This window comes from Acomys minous, assembly GCF_964271855.1.
Source record: "Acomys minous genome assembly, chromosome: 10".
Taxonomy (NCBI): Eukaryota; Metazoa; Chordata; class Mammalia; order Rodentia; family Muridae; genus Acomys; species Acomys minous.
In genome coordinates this window covers 88,965,298-88,984,319 of record NC_140491.1, presented here as the reverse complement: position 1 = coordinate 88,984,319, position 19,022 = coordinate 88,965,298, and the positions used below count along the sequence as shown (strand labels likewise).

Genomic DNA, 19,022 nt, shown 5'->3' with positions numbered 1-19,022 from the left:
TTTTAGGGGCTGGAGAGATGGCTCAGTGGTTAAGAGCACCACCTGTTCTTCCAGAGGTCCTGAGTTCAATTCCCAGCAACCACATGGTGGCTCACAACCATCTATAATGTGATCTCTGATGCCTTCTTCGGCAGATAAAGCACTGATATACAATAAAAAAAAATAAATAAATCTTTAAAAAATTTTTAAAGTTTTATTTGTTTTATTTGTCTGTGTGTCTGTGTGTCTGTCTATCTGTATGCATGCCTCTGTATTTACGCATGATGTGTATGTGTGGACATATATACATGTTCAAGTCAGAGGACCCCTTTGTGGGAGTTCTTGCCTTCCCCCTTTGCCTGAGGGTCGGGCCTCGCTCTCTCAGCTTGTAATGCAAGCACCTGTACCCGCTACACCACCTCACTGGCCCCTAAGTGGCCTTCGGTCATCACTGTTCACCAAGGAGAAAGTAAGAGGGCACAGGACTCCCCCCCACCCCCACCATGGTGACCTGCCTCTACTTCACCAAACAACTCTTGCGAGCATGTTCCCTGCCTCTCTCTGTCTTCGAAGCTTCATCTTGGCAGAGGTCAGGGCTGGGGAGATGGTTCATTTCTTCCCACACATGAAGATCCAAATTCAGACCCTCAGCATGCACGGGAAAGCTGGGCAGAGCAGTGTGCATCGGTAAGCCCAGGACTGGGGTACAGGGGACATAGTAGAGCCCCGAAGCTTGCTGCCAAATTGGTGAGTTCTAGGTCTGGTGAGAGACACTGTTTCAGAAAAAGTGGACCACTACCGAGGAAGATCATTAATGCTGACCTTTGCCTTCCCATGTACACACACATGAGTACACACCACATATGCATACAGGCGAGGAGAGGAAAGGAAAAGAGGAAGAGGAGGGGCTAGGAGAGGGAGGAAAGAATTGACTGTGGTGGTGTGGGCCGCGGGAGTAGGAAGACTTCATGATTGAGGCTAGCTTGACAACAAAGTGAGACCCTGTATAAACAGAAGGCAAGGAGAAAAGAATGGAGGGGCGGGGGGGGGAGAGAGCAAATGTGAGAGTGAAAGAGACAAACTATGGTTATGTCATTTTGGGGTCAGGACCAGGGATGGGGGAGAAGAGAGCCTTCCAAGTTATATGTAGCCCAAGCCGAGAAAATATGTTTAGAACACAGGCTTTGAAGAAAGCAATTTATCATGTCTGTGTGGGGGAAATGTCTGGATTGATGACTTCTGGGGTCTCTTACTGCCTTGTGATTCTGACTCGGACATTTGTCTCTAACTCCTGGGAAGCAGGCAGAGGCAGCCTTGTCCTGCGTCTCCTCCACCTTTGCCCTTCCCAAGCTAGGTGTGGGTTTGCAAGGAGTAGCACAGCTGCAGCGCTTGACTTGGGCCTCTGTGCCAACATGCTCACCCTGAGTTAGATGGCAGACTGCTCTTTGAGTGGCTCATGAAGCAAGCCTCTGCTCTTTATAACCTGCCTTTTAGGTCTTGCATCAGTGTTGGTACGCGAGGCAGCCATATATAGGGGAGCAGTTGAGCCTTGCACAGTTTCCCAGCAGGGAATGTTTCACCCATTTTGGTCAATTCTGAAAGCAGACAACTTCATTTTCCTCCCTTTAATTGATTCTCGTTTTAAAAATAATCAGGAAACAGCTATACTCCCAGTTGAAATAGTAAAGTAAGGAACTATCTTGGAGACTGAGGAGGAAAAAAAAAAAAAGACCTTGTCCTGGCTTTCTGAATATTCTGGCTAAAACATCTGTATGGCAGTAGTGGGAGGGCGGGAGGTGGGAAGTAGATCTGGGTGGAGTTAGAGGGAAGAGCTGAGTAGGGGGTGAATGATGAAAATACATTGTATGAAATTCTCCAAGAATTAACATCACTATATTAAAATGCTAGCCAAACCTGACACATGGATTTGGCTTAGAATTCCTCTGACCCAGGCCTCTTGAAGTCAGGGGAGTTGGGAGGTCCACAGGCCAGCATCCTGCACCAGTATGCAGCTATCAGCAGGTGGAGCTAGCTCAGGATTTCTCTGTGTAGAATCTGTGGAGCACACCTCTTTTCCTGCAGTGCCTCTGGGTAGGCACTGACTTAAGGGTGCTATACTGTGTGAGTTGACCATCTAGGGAGTCTGGAGGACCCAAGTTGCCTTGACATCTTTTAGATTTGCAAGGACATTGAGATGCATAAGTTGACTGAAAGCCATCAATGGTTGGGTCATCGTAGACCAGGGAGAATGAATGTGGTATCCTAAACTCCCGCAGCTCTTGGGTCAAGATTGATGACTTGGTTTGTTGCTCTAGACTTAGGCTATTCAGACTAGCTAGGAGACTGACCTCCTTTCCCAGGTCTGGACCAGTGGCTCCTTGCTGAGCTCCCATGAACTGCAGCCAGTGCCTTCTGGCTGACAAAGCAGGGTTGTCACTGGTAAGTGTTTATGTTGCACTTTAGATCTGCAAAGTTCTTTCTCCGAGGGATTGCTTTCCTCAGTGTCACAGCTGAAGGAACCAAAGCCCACAGAGGCAAGGAATGACTGGCCCACATCAGCAAGTTAGTTGCAAAGCTGATGTGGAGTTTCTGGGTGATTTCTTACCTCCCCCTCCCCCCATGATTCATGCAGTAACTCAGGATGATGCTATTTGGTCCTCACCAATTTCTTTCCAAATTTAGCTGGATTCTTTTTAGAGTGATCTGCAGGTTTTCCTGGTTCAGGCTGCCATACATTACTGGTGAGGAGGCAGCCGTAAGTACGTAGAGGAGCTCTGTCTCAGGTGACCCAGTTATAGAATTTGTCCTCGGTCAGTGTGAGTACCCTATGGGAGCAGGGGGAGGGGTTGGACTTAACCTCTGTGAGTTGTGGGGCATAATGAGCCCTGCTCTGGGCTGTTCAAGGCACAGGAAACAGAGGTATGGGGAGCAGATGAAGGATTCTAGCAAAAATTAGTCTATTATTTAAAGAGGAGTGTTAAACAAATTGAACTAAAGGAATGTTTAATTTCGTGTCTAAAAGTTGAGAGGTTTTTGCCTTCCTCTCCAGGCTCCACTAGTGACAGAAGCGTGTTATCTTGCCAGTAAGGCAGACATTGGTGAAAATACTGAAAACTTTCCTTATAGAGAGGCTACAAACCTTACCGTCTGTTATTTAGATTAATCATTTAGGTCACATTTTTCTATATGACTTGGTGTCTGTCCTTTGAACTTAAACCGTCTCTGCCAAGTACAAGTGTTGGATGGAGATCGGAGCCTGCGTACCTATCTTTGAGGAACATTCAAAAATAAAACCCTCTCCTTTGCTCCATCCTCCAAATGTACACTTAATCCCGAGGATGAATTGGCTGTGTTTCGAGGATCTGACAGCCCTCCTTTCTACACATTCAGACAAGCCTTTTGGATACTGCCAAGTGTCCGTGGTAGAACTAACAATACAGGCGAAACAGGAAGAAGCATCTCCGTGCTGGATAGGATGCTCAGAGTCACCCTCTACTCTGCCAGGGAACGCTCTTCAGCTGACTGAAGCAGGGAAGCCGAGCCAATCAGAGGCCGCTTTCCTAGCTCTGTCACCAGTCTGTGCTTGAGGAAGGCTTTTGCTTTTTATGCTCTGTATTGGGGAGGCAGATAAAAAATGCCAGGTCTGGAGCGTCTCTGGGGATAACCTCGCCCTGTGTGGGGTGTGAGTGAGTAGCATCGTGCCTGGCAAATCCACAGGAATTGATAAGACAGGCACAGCGCTACCAGAGAGAGGGGCCTTTGCTTTTTTAGCTCTAGCTGTGGTTTCTGCAGCAAATTTGTTTTTTCTTGCCTTAAAAGAGGTGCTGTGGGTTATCAGACCTCCATGTATGACAATTTGTACCTGCATGGAGTTGAAGACTCGGAGGCTGTAAGTATTTTTCATAGATAGCCGGTTCCCTCTCTCCTCCTCTTCCTCCTCCCACTCCCCCCCCCTTCCTATTTCTTAGGCAACGCAGGAGACATGGAGCTAAAAGCCAACAGCATTGGGGTGCTTGCTAGCAGCTGTGTGTTCTCTGTGTAGTTCGAAGCTAACTGAAATTATTTGCTGTCAAGTGAGAGGGGAATCAACTTGATACCGAAGGCATCTAAGAGAATAGGTCGTTGAGGTTTCTGTGTGACCAGGGCCACGCTTGATTTATGAGGGGTAACTGCCCCTTGTAGACTGACTTAAACTATGCAGAAAGTGCTGTTTTTTTCCAGTATCAGGGCTCTTAGGAAAGTCATTCATTATATAATAACACTGTTTGTTGAGCTAGCATGAGTGGAAGGTCCTCCGCTGTAGCTGTGTTATTATGTGCTTACTGGCCAGACAAGCAGTGCCGTTTCTGCTGCTTCTTTGTTAAGGAAATCAGATGCGAAGGGTCGTGCACACAATACTCCAGCGCAGAGGCAGTAGGTGGTGTCCCCGCGCTGTGCCCTGCAAGACCGAAGTGAACTCATGTGTGTTTGCTCTCAGAACACTGGACTCCTGTTCCCTAATAGTTCAGCCCCCACCCCCGACCCCCTGCAATGTTTTGCCATCGGGATGAAATGGTTTTCTGCAATCCCTGAATTGGTAGCGTGGTATACCGGTGCAGTGTGCATAGAGGTGAAAACTGATGGCTGGGTTCTTCCTTTTCCTCTTGCTGGTGGTAGCACCTGTTTTTTGCATCACTTACATAGACACCCCCTGAAGAAGGACGGTTAGCAGTGGCCCATGGGACATGCTGCAGGGCGTCCGAATTTTACATGAGTGTAATGTCATGCATGTTGCCACATCTCAAACAGAATCGTGTTATATAAGGTTCTCTGGCTAAATCACCCAATAAACATTGTAACAGGAGGGAAAAGAAGAAGAAGAAGAAGCCTATGGCATACGTCAGTGTAGATGTATGCATCGCAACTGCTGCCCGTGAAAGACAGCGGCCCTCCGTTCTCATAAGGCTTTCCGTTTCCCCTTTCTGTCTGTGTTAGCTGTAACTCTTAACTCTCCCCTCCTGCAAACTCTCCCTGCTTCTCGCCTGCCATGCTTCAGAATGACCGCACTGTCCATCCTTTGCAAGGAGGGGACCGTAGTCTGTAACGTTGGGGGTTGGAGTCACGAAGGCCTGCTCTTGCAGGTAGGGTCAAGGAATGGAAGACACTACAGGAGTTTAGTCAGCCAACTCCCCCAGCTGGGTTCCTCAGGAGGCCTGGCTATTCCTTGCACTCTGCCTTCACGCTCAGTTATAAAACATGTGACGCCTCGTTGAGTTGTAAGTTGTTTTTTTTTTTTTTCTGACCATGATTTTAAACTCGGGGCAGCATTGCTTTGAGGTGGATTGGAGTTTGTTTTCTCTTTTCCAGAAATGCTTTTAGAAGCCAGCTGCTGCCGGGCAGCAGAGTCGCCTAGGAACTAAATGTGTGTAGCTCCTTGTTCTCTAGAACTGAATACATTTTCAGATGCACTGGGTCAGAGGGGAGCCATTAGAAGTACAGAAACATTTGTTTTTCCTTTTGGGCCAGCCTCTCAGGGCAGCAGATTTTCCTGCAGGGCGGGAAGGGAAGAGTACAGTGGCTTGATTTGTGGCTATCGCTGATGCCGGGTAGTGCTAGGTACTGCAGTGCTGTGTTCCCGGTGACTCAGTGGTCACTGGCCAGCAGGCTGAGCTCCTGGGGCTGTGTATAACCATGGAGGTGAGGAAGGTAGACAGACCTGAGGAGTGGAGGCCAGTTCGCAGTTGAGAGTCTGGGAGGCTTTTTGGGGGGTGGGTGGGTTGCAAACTGCGGCACATAAATCAGAGGAGGGGAAGATGGAGATGTTCGGAGGGCTGACCTGACCCTGAATGCTCATTCGAGTTTATTTGTTTTTATAAGGAAGAATAATGTGATGTGTTACCCAAGATGGTGTGAACAGAGCTTCAAGGCAATGGAGAAGACTAGGCCCAAATAGCTGAGCCGGTGGAGTGCCAGATAAAGCCACAGCCGGAGTGCCACATCCTCGGCAGTCCCTTTCAGTGCCAATGCATTTATGGCTGTAAGTGTGGGGTTTGCCCAGATCGAAGCGGAGCGCTTGGAACAGGTCGGCCCGGATAGGTGTGCAGAGCCTTCACTTAGGTGGCCAGCTGCAGCCCGAGGACAGATAGGCGCTAAGAGCTCAGAATGGCACGTCCTCTGGGAGGTTGGGGGAGCCCCTACCACTCCTCCCTATGGCAGATCTTGTTGGGGTGTATGGAGATCAGCGTGTCAGACATGCGTCTTGTTAGCATGTCTGTGCAGTGAGTCTGTAACAGAGCATCTTGCCTGCAGACGGATGTTTTACTCTCAGAACAAAACACTAATGGACGCTGTGCGCACATCTCGGGCCCACGGTCTGAGAGGTTTTTGGGTCTGCGGTGGGAGGGCTTTCTAAAGAGTCTGGTCCACAGGTAGAGATCATCCTTCTAGGGCCCCGTGGCCTCCGTCTCTCACTCTGCATGTAAAGAAAGGACAGAGAAGCGTGCTGAGACAGCTCGGTACGGACACGACAGATTCTTCAGTCCCCAGGAGCCTGTTTGGACAGGGCTGTTACCTTTGGCTCTTAGTTTCCAGGAAGGCAGTGAGGGGGCAGGATCTCCAGTACAAGAAAATTTAAAAAAATAAAATCACTCAGTGGTCCCCGAGGTCTGTCATAAGAGCAGATTTCACATAGACTAGCACATTACTTTACAGTTTCTCTCTCTCTCTCTCTCTCTCTCTCTCTCTCTCTTTTTTTTCCTGAGGATAAAAATCAGAGACTTATGCATTCATGGCAAGGACTGTACCACTGAGCTTTGCCCACAGCCCACATTACTTTGTGGGTCACCTTTACACGAATAAGTGTAGTGTGCACTTGAGACAAGTCTGTGCTGACACTAGGCCACTTACACAGGTCGTGTACACAGGCTGTCGTTGGCTTCTGTGGACGCAGCACCCCACTTTTACTGCTCCAGCCTATCTTAATACAGGTCCTGGTGGTTTATTATACAAATAATAACAGGGACTTAAAAAAATAGGAATGAATAAGGAGAGTCAAAAAGCAGAAAAAAAAATTACCTGAGACCCACTCCTCTCAGATAGTCACTGCTTACTGTACTATGTTGCTCTCAGCTATGACTGCACATCCCTGTAAATAGGTTGTTCTCAGCGTGCTGCTGAGTGTTGCGTCCTGGTCTGTTAAGTGTCGTCACTTCACTAACTATCAAGCATGCTAGGGCTGGCATTGTGTACATGGTGCTTCACACAACCATATAGAATTTTGAATGAGTTAAAGAAAACAAAAGCTTCTCAGAGTAATTTCTACAAAGTGAAGCCGGGGTTAGCTGTGCGTTGTAGTTGGTTTCTTGTGTGCCATGCTCTTCCATTCCCAATTCCTTCCATGTTAAATCACCCAAAGGGAGAACCCTGGTCATTTTCAGGGAGAAAGACGGTCATGCCTTAATTCAAGGCATCTACTGCAGAGAAAAATACAGCCTTTCAGTATTTTCAATCACAGAAATGAAACCTAAAGTAATTATCAATACCATTGATAGCTGTAAAAGAAAAAGAAAATTATACCAGTTATATGGATATGTTATGTTTGAATGCACGTATAAAAGCATGTGTTTAAGTCTATATGTACTGTACACTGGTCCAAGGATAACTATGTATTACTTTTTTAAGATATTTCTTTCCAATAAGCTGTATTAACTGTTTGTTTGTCTAAATGTCTGTGCACTTACATGTGGTATGGCCTGTGCCGTCTTGAACAAGCTATGCTTCAGGGTTTGCTAATTGATGGTTGGTACTAAGTGGCAGACTTTTCTACCCTAGACATTTAGAAGAAGGAAAATAACTGCTTTTGATGTGAACAGTGACAGCCAAGAGGGTTGAAAAGCCACACTTCTCCAACAGAATGAAGGATGGCTGCTTTCAAAGGTGCCACACAGTTGTTTTATATAAGAAGATGTGTCCTTGTGCTTGCTAGGGGGGAGGCTAAGCTTCACACGGAGGGACGATGTGTTTGAGGGCCTTCAGAAATGCGTCCTAGAGGCACGAAGGTTTAGATTCCTCTTGGTGGGTTATAGCATCACTTCTGGGGCAGAAAATGCTCACGATCCATTCCTAGAGTATGGAAACCGGTCCGTAACCAAGTGAAACGACTGGGTTTCCCTGTCACCATCTAGGGAAGCACGTCGAATACTTGTAGTTTGTGTGAGAGATGTGACTGGTACATGTGCCTGTTTCACTCAGCTGAGCTATCGTGAGAGTAAGCCTGGGTCTGTGAAGTAACTGATGCACACAGCCTTTTCTTCAATCAAATTCCTATAAGTGGTGGTTTCCTGAAATATGTATTGTTGTGCTGCTAAGAGAGAAACTCCTTAAATTTGACCAGAACCCATGAATTTTGCCCCTTGTGCTACTTTCTTGTTAGTTTCCCATTTAGGGGCGACCGATGGAAATCTAAATGTCAATCATCACCTGTCGTCAAGGTGCCTTTATATTCTTTCCTGACAGCCTTTGTCTTCTTTAACTTATAATGAGTTGTGCTAAGTACTTTTTCATTGCGTGACTGAAGTACCTGTGAGAACAACTCAAGGGCTTTTTGTTTTTGTTTTGGCTCACGGTTTCAGAGGGTCCTTGGCCACGTGTGCTTAGGTAGAGAACATCATCGTAATAGCAGTTAGGAATGAGGGAGTGGTTTCTGTGACCTCCTTCCTTGAACTAGGGCAACAGTCTTTCCTTTTAGCCATTCTTGACAATACCACCATATTATGAATCCACAAAGAGATGGCTCCATTAGATAAGAGTTCTCAGTATCGAAAGGGGAAACTGAAAAAAAAAAAAAAAAAGAGAGTTCTCAGAATCTAGCCACTTCTCCAAAGTCCATTACCTGGAAAAGAAGCCCCTTGAGGGGCATTTCTTGTTCACACTATAGCATATTTGAGAATAAAATACTGTGACTCCAGTGCATATGCTCAGTATCTCCCCCATCACTCTGTGGAACTGACTAGAAAGTCAGCAGCAATTTATGCAAACCCATCATAAAGTGAAGGCTCACAGGCTTCCCTGGGCCTCAAGTCTTCCTGTGCCGGTGACCTCATCACGGTGTTGATAGTCCTGTGATTCTGTTCCCCATCTCTTCTTTAGCATCTCCTTTCCAGGTAAGCAAGCCCACTGGAAGAGGAATAGAGGACATAACTGCACTGGTTGTCATTTTTCACCTTGTTCTGCCTCTCCCATAGTCATGTCACTCATGGATCATAGAGTTAAGTTAAAAAAATTAGGCCCAGCAAACTTTACAGAGCTGTATTCTTAAAAAAAAAAAAACAGGCAAACTTAGATGCTCTTAGCATGTATGTATCAGCCAGACGGTCTGTGAAAACAGCAATTTTAGTCAGCTGCCTCACCGTGGCCCCTTCTTGCCTGGGTATATAAATACATAAAATAGACACACAATTTAAGAATTTAACTAATAATGAATCATAAAGAAATTTATTTTCAAACAGTTTTTTTTCTTTGGCTAAAATAAAAGTTGGCGTACAAACATAATGATCTGAGTTCAATCGTCATAAACCATATAATGATGAATTGAGAGAAATGATCCCACAAAGTTCTTCTATGCCCCCGCATATGCCCACACATACATAACCATGCATGCACTGAACTCAGAATGTCTTAAAACAATTCCTTTGGTATACATATAATTTCACTACCTATTAAAGATGAAATCAAATTTTCATACTGATGAAATGAATGTACTTGTTTATTTTTAAATCTCTTTTTAGTTCCTGTCTTTTTGTTAATTCACATCATTACCCGTCTTTTGGTTTGTTGGAGCAGTAAGCCAGACAGCACGTGCCACAGTGATGTCTGTCAAAGTGACCATGAAATCTCCAGTACCACTTTCATCAGGACATTCTCAACCAAGGCAACTAATTGTACATTTTCATCCCTCTCACAGTACCCAGCACAGCAAACAACCCTTCTCTTATGCTCACTCTTCCTGGGAGCAGTGTAAGACGTCTTCCTTTTCTCTGCACCATCACCAAGTCTCTACACAGGATGGAGGGTGGACTCCTTGTGAACGCTGTAGTCAGACAAAGTGTGGAGTCTTCCACTGCTTACCAGCAAAGAGCAGCCTTTGCTGACCAAGAGGATTTCCCTCCTTATCCTGAATTTTAGTTTTGACATTCTCTACAGCAGCTGAGGGTTCAACCTCAAGGGTGATACTCTTCCCCATAGGGGTCTTTATGAAAATCTGCATCATGGTGTCAGTTTCACTGCTCTTTTCTTTGATATAAAGAATTAAGTTGGGCATGGTAGCACAAGCCTTTAGTCTCAGCACTCTGGAGTCAGAGGCATGTGCATCTCTGTGAGTTCAAGGACAGCCTTGTCTACACTGTAAGTTCAAGGACAGCCAGAGCTACATAGAAAGATGTTTTTTTTTTCAAACAAACAAGTAAAAAAAAAAAAAAAAAGGAAGGGAGAAGGAGGGAAACCTTTGTGGGTGCTGTGCAATTGAAAGTACCAGCTGCTCTTCCAGAGGACCTGGGTTGGATTCCCAGCATTCGCGTGGTACCTCAAATCTGTCTCTAACCTCAGGATCTAATCTCTCTTGTGGCCTTTGCAGGCACCAGGTACTCATGTGGTACAGAGGCATACATGTAAGCAAGACACTCATACACATGCAACAATAAAACAATTGAATCTTAGGGGAGTATTTGACACTGTAGTACATAGAACATTTAAAAAATTTTTCAGAGTTGACTGGTATTTTGATTTTATAATTACCAATGCTGAGACTCCACTTCACACAAAGACATAGTACAAAATGGCAGAGGTATATTTAGGACCATTTTAGAAATGATCTGGAATTCTGCCCTAATCCTAAGCCAAAATTTATGTGAAAATTTTTAAATGAAACTTATTAGCAACTTCACATAGCAATTAAAAAAAGTAAAACATTCTAGCGCTAAGCTGCTAATTGAAAACTTACATGCTAAGGAATAATAGTAGAAAAATACTAAAAGTCTGGTTTCCATAATTAGACTATTATTCTCTTATCAGAGGAGGTGATTTCATTTGCACTGTCAAAACAATGCAGGTTCTAACATGCTGTAGTTTGGAATCTGCGCTGTAGTGTTTCAGGTAGGTTCACTGGCGTACAGTGGCATGACGGTGCTGTGGGATGTTGTGTCTAAGGCTGCAGTCAAGGTGTTCCATGCGAAGGGGAATGTGCTGCCAGAACCATCATCCATTCGTTACATGTTAGATCTTGAAACCTTTGGCCCTATGTGCTCAGACTTTTGATGATGGTACAGTCCCACACGGGATGGCAACCCGCAGTTGCCAAAGCTGTGTAGTGGACGCATGCATATTACAGATTGGAGATAGTCTAGGGGCCACCGCTGAATGGGCAGGCACACGGGAGTTTACAGTTCGTATATTTAATGGCAGCAGAGAAGGAGTTGTAGATGTTTATAACCTAGGCTTTGAGCCTTTTAAGATGTTGGTGAGCGCGAGGCTAAGGAAAAGCTGTGCTGCTGTTTTTAGAGCACATACTGGCTTACACAAAGAACGTAGCCCAGACGGCTCTTGACCGTTTGTGAGCGCCAGCACTAGAATTTGCTCTGGCTCCACATCCATCTGGTATTTAGAGCATCAGTGTACAGCTTTAGCATTGACTCAGGTTCTTATCCCATGTCAGTGTTTACACGTCCTATTTCTTTTAAAATCTGTTGTAGAAGTCTTTAAAAGGTTTATACTTTCTTTTTTTCTTTTTGGTTTTTTGAGATTCTCTGTTTAGCCTTGGCTGTCCTAGACTCGCTTTGCAGACCAGGCTGGCCTCAAACTCACAGTGATCCACCTGCCTCTGTCTCCGGAGTGCTGAAATTAAAGGCGTGAGCCACCACACCCAGCTAAAAGGTGTCCACTTAAAGCAGGATGTTTTGAACAGGAATAGTAGCTCATGCGTGTAATCCCAGAACTGAGAGACAAAGAATTGCCATGAGTTCAAGGCAAGCTTGGACTACTTCAAAAGTTAGAGGCTGGCCGGGGCCATAAAGAGAGACTGTTTACAATAAAAAGTAAAACAAACGGGAGCATTTTGGATTTTTCTTTTGCGCTCATGGGAACTGAGATAAAGACCGTGAATATCGGCAGCCCCAGTCAGGAGCCTGGCGGTACTGACAGGGCTCTGGTTTTGCCTTTTACATCCTAAATCTCACCTCTTCTCTTGGCTTGCGCATCGTCTAGAAAAGGATTCTGATCTTCAGTGTCACTGCTCTCGTAGCTTTGTTGAAATTTCAGCTGCAGCCTAAAGTCTTTCTCAGTATTTTTTTTAACCTTTATACGGAACCTAGGTGTCAGCTATGAAAATGTAAAGTTTTCTTTTTCTTTCTTTCTTTTGTTTGCTTTATAATATAAGACAATAATGCAGTCTAATAATGCTATAACTGAAAAAGAGGCCTCAGTTCCAGAGTTCTTGGGGTCCAGTCTAGCTCCCCACATCGTAGCTGTGGCCCTGAGTAGGTTTATTTCTTGCTATTTTTTTAGTATGCTATATTTTTTTACAGATGAATTTATTTATTATTATGTATACAGTGCTCTGCCTGCTGCACACCTGCACAGCAGAAGAGGGCACCAGATCTCATTATAGAGGTTGTGAGCCACCATGTGGTTGCTGGGAATTGAACTCAGGACCTTCGGAAGAGAAGCCAGTGCTCTTAACCTCTGAGCCATCTCGCCAGCCCCTATAATTTTTATTATATTCTTTCCCTCCCCAAACTCCTTCTAGATCCTCTGTCTCTCTCTACCCACCCAACTTTCATATTCTTCCTCTCTCTCTCTCTCTCTCTCTCTCTCTCAAAAAAAGGAAAATCCAAACCAATATATATATATATATATAAAAACAAAAAATACAAAACAACAAAAACGCATACACAAAACATGAAGTCTCTTTACCAACATGGCCATGTACTTCTGGGGCCTGCCACCGGGTGTGGCTGATTCTCCCAGTGACACTCCACTGAAGAAAAAGTATTTTCCCCCTTCCCAGCAAATACCAGTTGAAGATTGCTTCTTGGTTAGGGGTGGGATTTCATGTCTACTTCCCTTTTTTCATGCTGCAATTTAGTCTGGTTTGAACTTGTGTAGTTCTTGTGCATATGACCCCATGCTTTGTGAGTTCATGTGTGTTTTAGTCTGGTTGTGTCTAGAAGATGCTGTGTCCTTGGAGTCATCCTCCACCACTGGCTCTTACAGTTTTTCTGCCTTCCTTCCGAATTGCTCCGTGGGTCCTGAGGGAGCATGTGTTTGATAGTGATAAATCCGTGCCTTGATTTCCTTGTCTTTGTAGCATCAACAATTAATGACACTGATTTCTTGGTGGTTCCAAAAATTAAGTTATTTAATAATGTGTAAGTCCCTTAAAATAATTATAAGTATTAATTATCAATATATATTGAATGTGCTTCTGATTTGGGGAAGTATGCCCTTACCATATAAGTTCCTACCAAGAACTTAAGTTTATTTCTACCACTCTTGAATGATATATTTTTTTTACAGTGGTTCCCCAAAATCTCTTAGAATATACTCCTGTGACTCTATGACCATGTGTATATCCTCACCAAATGGCATATTATGTGCAAAGTATTTTGTATAAAAGTTAACAGTAATGCCAAGCCATATCCAGGGTGATAATAGAACTGGACAGGTAGAAGACCTCACTGCTCTCTTGAGGTCTTACAATTAACTCACGTCTTGTTTTGGAAAGGGAAATGACAGAACACCATTGAGAAACTATCAGGGTTTGGAGGTCTTGGCTTTGGCCTCAGATTAGCAGGGAATTTGACAGGCACCTTTGTCTTCTTCCTTACCCCTCAAGTTTCCTCGGATAAAATGAAGTTTGATTAGATGGTTTCTAAGATTTTTTTTTTCTGCATCTAGAATTATGTTCCATTTGTGGATAAGCATTTCTTCCTTTGGGACACAAATGCCACCAAGTGCCATTTGCTTCCTGAAACGATCAATTACCATGGCATTATATACACACACCAAGTAAAGTGCCAGCGTGTGGGACTTAAATCTGCATATTTGGCCTTTTCAGGATCTTTAAAGGAAGCAAGTGTGTGTAGTACACGTTTAGGGGAAGCCTACACGTTGTGTGAAGGCAAATGTTTTATGTAAGGCTTTAACTCCAGATTCCCACAAAGATGCTTTGTGTATTGCTCAAGTTTCTTCCCTTTCCTGTATCACACGTCTAGCCCTCAGGAGTCTGAGCTAGAAACACGTGAGCGTCAGCCCTATGAACAGCAAAGGGCAAAAGCTTTCTGAGAAGGGGGTTCCTTCTAGTCTTTCAGATAATCAAGGAAAGGGAGCTGCACTCTGAATCATGCTTCCTACAACGAAGATGCCCAGTCTGTACACTGAGGGTGTGGACATCCCCGATGATGCATGTGTATTGAGCTGGGGGTCTCAGATCCTTCGTGCCGAGATTGTAGCTGTGCACAATCATGCCTATTTTTTAAAAAAATGTTTTATTTCTTTGTAAAATTTTCTTCTGTCCCTCACTATAGTTTTTGTTTGGGATGTCCTAAGAGCAACAATCAACTAAATACAAAACCCCAGAAGTATACTATGTCCTAGGGACGGATTCCTTTTAAGAATCAGTTGCTTCGTTTAAGGTTAACTATACCCAATGTACTTAGTGTTTTCATGTCTTGAGCGCAGTCTCTCAAATATTCCCCTAAATCCTGCTTGAATAAAGTAAGAGTTGGAGCAAATATTAATCATCTTTAAGGACAGGGAAATGTGGTGAGTGGTTAGCAGGTAAACATATTGGTCCCCTAGTCTATTTCCAAAGAGTCATTATTGATAGCTTGATGCCATCCGGTTTCAACTGATGCCTCAGAGATGAATGCCTTGGTACTTATTTGATTCAGTGGTTCTATAGATTTGGATGATGGAATTAAGAACTTATTTTTTTACATTTTCCCACCGTCTGACGACAGTACTAGAACTAGGATGAAGTTGATAAGGTCAGAAGACACAGGGCATTTTAATCATCCTGATGTACAGGGCCCTTTGTGAGGTGCTGGGAGATTGCAGGGTATCATATTGAATACAACTGCACTGACTAAAGAGGCTTTGCCTGTGTCAGGTTAACTGAAAATTGAATGCGTGGTTGCATAAACCGTAATGCATATCCGTTTATAAAAAGATGGGATTTGTTCATTTACATGTATGTGTATGCATTTCCATGAGTTTATGTGCACCACATGTGTGCAGGTGTCTGAGGAGGTCAGAGGGTGTCAGATGCCTTGGAACTCAAGCTCTAAGCAGTTGCGAGCCATCTGGTGTGGGTGCTGGGAACTGAACTAGGGTCCTCTAAAAGAGCAGCAATGGCTTTAATTACAGATATTACGCATATTTCTAGAGTAGCAGCGGTAAATTTCTCCTCAGATTTTAACATTTATGAGGAATATACATTGAATTTTATTGATTCTTACACATATTTTTTATGTTTAACATATCTAAGAGCCATATCTTGAGACTAACGATGCCTCATAGTTTTATTGGCAGTGATTTTAACTTCAGTTGTACATAATATAGTACTAAGTCTTAAAAATACTTTACATCTTCAATTCAGTGAAATTAATTATTTTGGGGAAGGTTAAGTAATATGAAACGGGGTAGTGGGAATACTCAGTCTCTGAGAACCTCAAACTGCGCCCTCTACTGGCAGTGATCATCAATTCACCGGCATTCTTCAGTTCTTTTCTCAATGCCATGACAGACATGGGGACTTAGAAAAAAGATTCTTAAGCATATACACATATCTCATACTTGTAATAAAAAAAAAAGAAAATAATATCAAAATAAGTCTTACCCTACTATGACATCTTAAAAAGTACCACAGATATTTTACTGGCTGTACGGTGTAGTTGTGTCATAAGAGAAGTCACCCACTGAATCTGGCCTTTTTTTGTTGCTGTCATAAAACACCATTTATGGAAGGAAGAGTTTATTATGGCTAACAGTTCCAGAGGGAGAGTCTGTAATGGGGCAGGGAGCTGGCAGCCAGGTCAGCTCAGGAAGCCGAGAGCTCACATTTCCATCCACACACAGAAAGTGGAGAGGGCAAACTGGACTGGACGTGAGATGAGGCTCTGAATTCGCAAGGCCTGCTTCCTTACCCCCACCCCAGTGCTGTACCTCCTCAAGGCTCTACTTCCTCAAGGTTCCGCATCCTCCGCCAACAGTGCTACTTAGCAGGACCCAAGTGTTCAGATATGGGAGTGCATGGGGCACATTTCTTATCTAAAGTCAAAAGTGGTTTCACGAGCACCCAGCAGATAAAGGACAACTTTAACATTTTTTAAATAAATATTTATGCATACAGGGAACATTTCTCCAAAGTATTTCTGTAGATAGAATTGCTGGATAAAATGATTAGCAAAATTTAAGATTTATTTATGTTTGTGACTGTTATATACTGTTTTTATATTAAAACAAATCAAAGCATTCAACCCGAAATATAAAATTGTAAGACTTTTTTGTTTTAATTTTATTAATTTATTCAGATTACAACTCAATTGTTATGCCATCCCATGTGTCCTCCAGTTCCTCCCTTCCTCCCGCTTTTACCCTATTCCCCTCCCCTAGGTCTATGACCAAGGGGGCCCTCCTCCCCCACCCTATGGTCATAGGCTATCAGGTCTCATCTTGGTAGCCTGCTTATCCTTTCTCTGAGTGCCATCAGGCCTCCTCACCATGAGGAAGTGGTCAGAAATGGGGCACCAGAGTTCATGTCAGAGTCAGAGACTGGCTTCTTTCAATCAGCATAACATTTTCAAGATTTATAATTTATCCATATTATTGTACTGTCACTACAGTGTTCCTTTTTATTGTTAAGAAGTATCTCATTGTGGGGATACATCAGTTTATTTCTTGACATTTCTTGGCTATCGGAAACATTTTTTTCCTTGGGCTTTGCTTCTTGTAGCATGGGACAAATTTCCCTACTCTGCTGTAATAATTTGTTGCTAGTTTTTAATAAAAATGGGAGAAGTTGCAACTATCCTCAGCATCATCTTTGTAGCTGAAAAACCTCAGACCTGGAGAAGCTAGACACCTTTCTCAGAACATCACAGTTTGTTTTCCAACTGGACCAAGAGCTTTCGTTACATATCCTTCTAGGGAAACCTTCTTTTGTGTGATGTTGAATTCTGATGGCCAGTAATATCTTAAAAACCAGACAACCCCCCCCCCCACCACCAAAGATGGCTACATCATGTGTTTATATGGTGCTTGGCAGAGACTTTCCTGAACAGAGAACATATTGCTCTCAGAACCAATAGTTAGACCTTTATTTGCTTAGAGATCAAATTTGCTACCCAGTTTCTTTCAAGGTCTTGTTTGATGTAGCTCTGAAAGGAAGCTTGAAGACCTGAGTTGATGATGGATTAAAATGATAATATATCCATAAAACATAAGTGAAATAAAATCTCAGCGCTTGAGAACATTCGAAAGAGGTTTGGGCTTTAGGGAAATACTCGAGTTCTTATAATTTGTATGCAGGTCTTGGTGAGAGTTGCTGCACTTGCCCTTAGCTGAGAGGATTCAAGTTCAGTTTTGTTCAGCGTCTTTATCATTTACAATTCACATCCATGAGCTTCCAATTCAAGAAAACACATGATTCAGTAGATTGATTTATATTTCTTTTGAGACAGGGTTTCTCTTTGTAGCCTTGGCTGTCCTGGACTTGCTTTGTTGGCCTCGAACTCACAGAGATGAGCCCACGTCTGCTTCCCTGAGTGCTGGGAATACAAGTATGTGACACTGCACCCAACTTCGATATTTTAAAATGGCAAATGGACATTGATATTTGTCAAAGGCACAGAGAATTACAAGTTCTGTGGCAGAAGATGATTCTATCAGAAGGAAAAAAAAGGTAGCATGCTCAAGTTAGCATAACTTGAGAGGTTTTAATAAAAAGTAAAGATGTCAGTGGCATATAAAGAAACTGCAGGAGAAAGTGCTAGCAGCCACACAGTAGTTACTGCAGCTAGACTCAACAGCATGCCAAAGACCCCAGAAGGACTGAATTTTGTCCGGAAAGCTGCTTGGGGAAGTACACAGCTTTCTCTGTTGAAGGTACCACCACCCTGCCAGTACTTGCCTGGGAGCATTCCCCAGGAAGAAAGTCAGTGATGGGCAGTTTGCTCCCATCTCTTGAACTCTGGTTACTGTTGGTCAAAGTACCAGAGGCCACATTGCAGAGTTCATAGGTCAGCCGTACTGTGTAAAAGCAGGCTGGAGAAGGGCAGGAGGTGGCACGGAAAAGCAAGATGAGGTTGTTATGTCTGAGTGTATATTCCAGTGAGCAGATGAAAGCAGGTGGTTTGAAGGTTCTGCCCAAACAAGCCTCCGAAGATGCTACTGAGGCTATGACTGACTTGCTGCTGGTAATTTTCCACTAAGATGTTTTGGGCTTTGTATGCGGACATAGATAGTTTATCTGAGTCTTAATGAAGGACCTGGGATACTTTTGGGGGTTGGGGGGTGGGGTGGGTGAGGTAGCACTAGGGAAAAAAAACACAAAGACAGGTTTGGGAGGAGACTTGAGAAGAAGCTTAGAGTGTATTATAGTTTGGGTATGGCCTCTGGGACGTGTTTAGGGTTAGATAAGATCAGCGTTTGAGGGTGTGGCTTCAAGGATGGCATCAGAGGTTACCCAAAGAGCAGACAGGAGACCTGAGCTGGCATTGCTGTCTCACCAGGTAGTGTGTTTTGTGATACGAGGCAGCACAAGCTCAGTACATGCTGACGTGCCCCGTATCTTCAGAATTCTCAGCTCCAGACCCTGATTCGACCACATTTCTCCTTTATGAATTATCCAGCCTGAGGATTTCTGTTACTCCAGCAGAAAAGAGACTACGCATGCCTGCAGTACACAGAGGTCTCCGTAGATAATGACGGGACACAGACGGCACACATGAGCCCGACGTGCTCTTCTGGCATGGCCAGACCAGAGTAATTCTTAGGCTCCCTCCATGTGTCAT

General features: G+C 43.9%; 1 protein-coding gene across 4 annotated transcripts in view; it reads left to right on the top strand.

Annotated features, from left to right (window-relative positions):
* CACNB4 (calcium voltage-gated channel auxiliary subunit beta 4) overlaps window positions 1–19,022 on the top strand; it is a 259,198-nt gene that overhangs the window by 119,797 nt on the left and 120,379 nt on the right. The window contains exons 1-2 of one of the 4 annotated variants that reach the window (XM_084798894.1): window positions 3,534–3,868; window positions 5,836–5,995. The exons of 2 other annotated variants lie outside the window; for them this stretch is intronic. In XM_084798894.1, coding sequence (XP_084655020.1) covers window positions 5,990–5,995 — 6 coding nt within the window. In that variant the 5' untranslated portion in view covers window positions 3,534–3,868; window positions 5,836–5,989. Of the gene's footprint in view, window positions 1–3,532; window positions 3,869–5,835; window positions 5,996–19,022 lie in introns of those variants that run through there. One more of the 4 variants, XM_084798893.1, reaches the window with a different exon arrangement.